The 4,716-nt window shown below is 35.4% G+C and overlaps 1 protein-coding gene across 1 annotated transcript; it reads left to right on the top strand.

Moving 5' to 3' along the window:
* The first annotated feature begins 268 nt into the window (after nucleotides 1–268).
* Nucleotides 269–3,907, top strand: LOC146942230 (endo-1,4-beta-xylanase 1-like). The gene is made up of 6 exons (XM_085756176.1): nucleotides 269–327; nucleotides 432–503; nucleotides 935–1,290; nucleotides 1,502–1,679; nucleotides 1,829–2,365; nucleotides 2,634–3,907. The coding sequence occupies exons 2-6, from the start codon at nucleotides 462–464 to the stop codon at nucleotides 3,741–3,743; spliced, it is 2,223 nt and encodes a 740-aa protein (XP_085612302.1). The 5' UTR covers nucleotides 269–327; nucleotides 432–461; the 3' UTR covers nucleotides 3,744–3,907.
* The last annotated feature ends 809 nt before the right edge of the window (nucleotides 3,908–4,716 follow it).

Here is a 4,716-nt window from a genome sequence, read left to right as displayed (position 1 = left end):
TCTATTTTATTTTCCTTTTTTATTGAGATTACTTAAAAGGGTCTTTAATTATAATGTTATGAAATTGATTTGATCATGTTGTTTGGATAGTTTATCCTGACAAAGGACAACTTTTGGGACGAGAGCTAATGAGTAATGACTTTTCAACAATGGTGTTTTTTTGTTGATTGGTTAGACTCCTTGGCCCCACATTTTTTTCTTAGCCTTCACTTCACAAATTTGCTGAGCCAATGCCTATATATGTTGAAGAGGTTCTAGGCTTTCCTTCAAACAACCAGGGCTTACAACTTTCACTTCAAGTACATTGCCAGGCTTGTTTCTTGCACTGTAAGAAAAGTGTCTTCACAATGCATGTTCTGTTTGTCATAATTGTTTAATTAAGATTTTTTTTTTTTCATCATACTAATTGAAGGTCTTCTGGCTGATTGTAGTATTTGCTTTGGAAGTGTGTTTGAGAAACTATGGAAAACTCGGAGATGATCAATGCTGGAAACCTCCCTGAGGCATGTACTTCTAATACCCACTATTCAGTATACCACACTACTTTTCATATGTTTATGTGTTTGATTTGTTAACAAGGGTCATGCATTAACCAAAATGAAATAATTATGTACCATTCGTGTTTGCGTTTTGTTAAGCCGTTCCCTTTGGCTATCGTAGGACATAGAGCATTGGATTTGATTGTAGGAAAAAATTCATGTAGAGCTTAATTATTAGCTGAAGTGCTTGTTCTTATCTAAATAAAAAAAAATAGCCGAAGTGATTGTAAATATTCTACAACATGTTGAAGTCTAATATATTTAATGAACATCAAACTCATAACTTGTGTAGTGGCTATCACTTCTTCATTTGCTATATCCATTTCTCTCTTTGTTTCATGATATCTTCAAAAAATTTACATTACAATTTTTGATGCATTTCCCCCTTATTTCAGAAGAAAACAAACACAAAATGTGTTTCCACTGACGATGAAAACATCATACTAAATCCTGAGTTCGAGGATGGCCTGAATAATTGGACTGGAAGAGGCTGCAAGATTGCAGTACATGAGTCCATGGCAAATGGGAAAATCCTTCCAAAATCCGGGAAGTTCTTTGCATCTGCAACTGAACGCACACAAAGCTGGAATGGAATTCAGCAAGAAATCACTGGAAGAGTGCAGCGCAAGCTTGCCTATGAGGTCACTGCTTTAGTTCGGATATTTGGGAACAATGTCACTTCTTCTGATGTACGTGCTACATTGTATGTTCAAAAACCAGATCTTCGAGAGCAGTATATAGGCATTGCCAAGTTAGTATCTCCATCTCATTTATTTCTTTACCTATACATAGAATAATGACATGACTGCTGTGGTTATTTTCTTGGTAATAATATTTACAAAAGAAAAAGAAAATAGATGTAGTACTTTATGATTGAGTTCTTTCAAAATCATGAATAATAGATATTAAAATGCTCTCTTAACATATCTTTAAATTGCTGAACGGAGTTTGCGATACTAAAGTGTGCAGGCAACAGATAAAGATTGGGCTCAAATGCAGGGAAAGTTCCTTCTAAATGATTCCCCTTCAAAAGTAGTTGTTTATTTGGAAGGCCCTCCTGGAGGCACTGACATTCTTCTAAATACTTTTGTTATAAAGCATGCAGCTAAATCACCACCTTCGACACCCCCGGATTTTGAGGTTAGGCTTTCATCATATTTTCTGCAGATTACTTTAATTTTTTCTTACACATTCATTGTTACTCAAACACTTAATTGTTTCTATGATGCCTTTTGTTGTGTGGTCGATTCTGTATGCTCAAGCACTTGAAAATTGTTATTGTATTGCAGAATGTTGCTTTTGGTGTCAATATAATTGAGAACAGCAATCTGGACAATGGCACCAACGGGTGGTCTCCTCTTGGTAATTGTACTTTGAGCATCGGAACTGGTTCACCGCGTGTAATTCCACCAATGGCAAGAGACTCTCTTGGTCCTCATGAACCCCTGAGTGGACGTTACATTCTTGTAACCAATCGCACTCAAACCTGGATGGGTCCTTCTCAGGCGATCACTGAGAAATTGAAACTCTATTTAACATATCAAGTATCTGCTTGGGTCAGGATTGGTTCCGGATCACATGGCCCTCAGAATGTTGGTATTGCCTTTAGTGTTGACGGCCAATGGGCCAACGGAGGACAGACCCAAGTTGCCGACAGCAGATGGCATGAAATCGGTGGTTCGTTTAGAATTGAAAAGCAGCCATCTAATGTTTTTGTTTACATTCAAGGTCCAGTTTCTGGTGTTGACTTAATGGTTGCTGGACTTCAAATTTTTCCTGTCGATAGGCAGGCAAGGTTTAGATATTTATGCGAGCAGACAGACAAGGTAACATAAAAAATAATCACGAATTATTGAATTTTCATTGGACGTTGGTGTAAAACTAGTTTACATCGACTATGATTGTCTCTTTTCTCTTGTTCTATATCATACACAATTCTTTTTTTGAAAAAATCTATCATACTCAATTCTTAAGTTAAATATCTCTTATTTTTTGGTTACAAGTTAAACATCTCTTATATATGAACATAATATTTTACATTGTAACTTTTTGTCTGTTTCTCATTTCAAACATTTGTCACTTGATGCTCTGCAGATCCGTAAGCGTGATGTTACTTTAAAATTTTCTGGGCTGGACACAAGCGAGTATACCTTTGTGAAAGTTAAACAAATACAGAACGATTTTCCAATTGGATCGTGCATCAATAGAACAAATATTGACAATGAAGATTTTGTTGACTTCTTTGTGCAACATTTTAACTGGGCTGTATTTGGTAATGAGTTGAAGTGGTATTGGACAGAGCCACAAAAAGGGAATTTCAACTATAAGGATGTTGATGATATGTTAGACTTGTGTCAGAAGTACAAGATAGACATTCGCGGACATTGTATCTTCTGGGAAGTCGACAGCAATGTTCAACAATGGGTCAAATCACTGAATAAAAATGATTTACTGACGGCTGTCCAAAATCGCTTAACTGGCTTATTGTCTCGCTACAAAGGCAAGTTCAAGCACTATGATGTTAACAATGAAATGTTGCATGGTTCATTTTATCAAGACAGACTAGGTAAGGATATAAGGGCAAACATGTTCAAGATTGCACACCAGCTAGATCCATCTGCTACCCTATTTGTGAATGATTATCATGTTGAAGATGGAGATGACATAAATTCATCGCCAGAAAAATACACACAACAGATTCTTGATTTACAAGATCAAGGTGCACCGGTTGGGGGAATAGGAATTCAAGGTCACATTGATAGTCCTGTGGGGCCTATTGTTTGTTCTGCACTCGATAAGTTGGCTACTCTTGGTCAACCAATATGGTTTACCGAGCTTGATGTGTCTTCCACTAATGAATATGTTCGAGGCGATGATTTGGAGGTTATGTTGCGCGAAGCTATGGCACACCCTGCTGTTGATGGTGTAATGCTATGGGGATTTTGGGAGTTGTTTATGAGCCGCGACAATGCACATTTGGTGAATGCAGAAGGTGAAATCAATGAAGCTGGAAGAAGATTCCTTGATCTTAAAGAAGAGTGGTTATCTCACACTCATGGTCATCTTGATGAGCAAGGGGAATTCAACTTCAGGGGATTCAGTGGTTTGTACAATGTGGAAATTGTTACCTTTGAAAAAGTAATTTGCCAGACATTCGTTGTTGATAAGGGTAACTCTTCATTGGTGATATCAATCGATTTGTAAGCTTCAGGAACTTGTATTACATGGTTGAAATGACATGCATTTGTACTTATGTTCAATTTTTTCTTCTTAATGAAAATACCAAGTTCTTAATGTAACGAAAAGATTGATGGACTTTGTAATATTGGAAAAGAAATAAAATAATATTTGTTGGTTTTGTTATTAAACCGGTTGCTCACTTGCTGGTCATTATGCTATTATTACTTTTTTGTGTTTTACCTTGAATTCCTATTTTATTGTCAAGAAAACTTTTAATGTCTTTTTTGTATCGCCATAACATTGAATCTACTGTTACACAATGAAAATACGAAAGAGAATTATCTAAAAAGTGTCACAAGTATAAAGATCATTTCTCTTTCTCAATCGCACATGACGGGTTTTCGCAAAGATTAACTATAAATGCCTTGAAATTGGTTATTAAAAAGAAGAGCAATGCTATATCTCTAGAAAAATAACGTCAAGAATTCTTCAAGAATAAAGAATAGCCAATCACAATGCACTATTTGCCACAATTCAAGGAGGTGTGGCTGAAAAATAGGAAGTGGACAAATAAATCATCCAATTAAAATTTGCCAACTATTTCTTGAAAAATTCTTGAAGCTATTTTTCTTGAGAAGTAGCATTTTCCTAAAAAGAAAGAGTTAAATTGACGTTGATATCAAATAGCCATAGACATAACATCAACAAATTAAGCCAGTCTTGCATTCGTACTTGCAAATTATTTATAAGCGGCCTATATTAAAGGTTTAATCTCAAAAAATGAAAGGTGACCTAATTTTTATTTTTTTATTTTTAGAGTCACATGGCATACCATGCCATGTGGTGACACATGATGTTGAATTATCATATTAGTGATTCTATGTTAATATTTAAGGTGTGACGGTCGTCTAACCGGAACGAAAAGCAAAAATAAACATATTTACGTGAAACAAAAACAAAACAAAATAAATATAATTTACAGAGATAAAAATTAAAA

The sequence above is a fragment of the Medicago sativa genome, chromosome 3, assembly GCF_051527215.1.
Source record: "Medicago sativa cultivar Bolivia chromosome 3, Bolivia_mono, whole genome shotgun sequence".
In the NCBI taxonomy this organism is placed as follows: domain Eukaryota; kingdom Viridiplantae; phylum Streptophyta; class Magnoliopsida; order Fabales; family Fabaceae; genus Medicago; species Medicago sativa.
The sequence above is the reverse complement of the archived record's forward strand: the minus strand, read 5'-3'. Positions and strand labels throughout refer to the sequence as shown.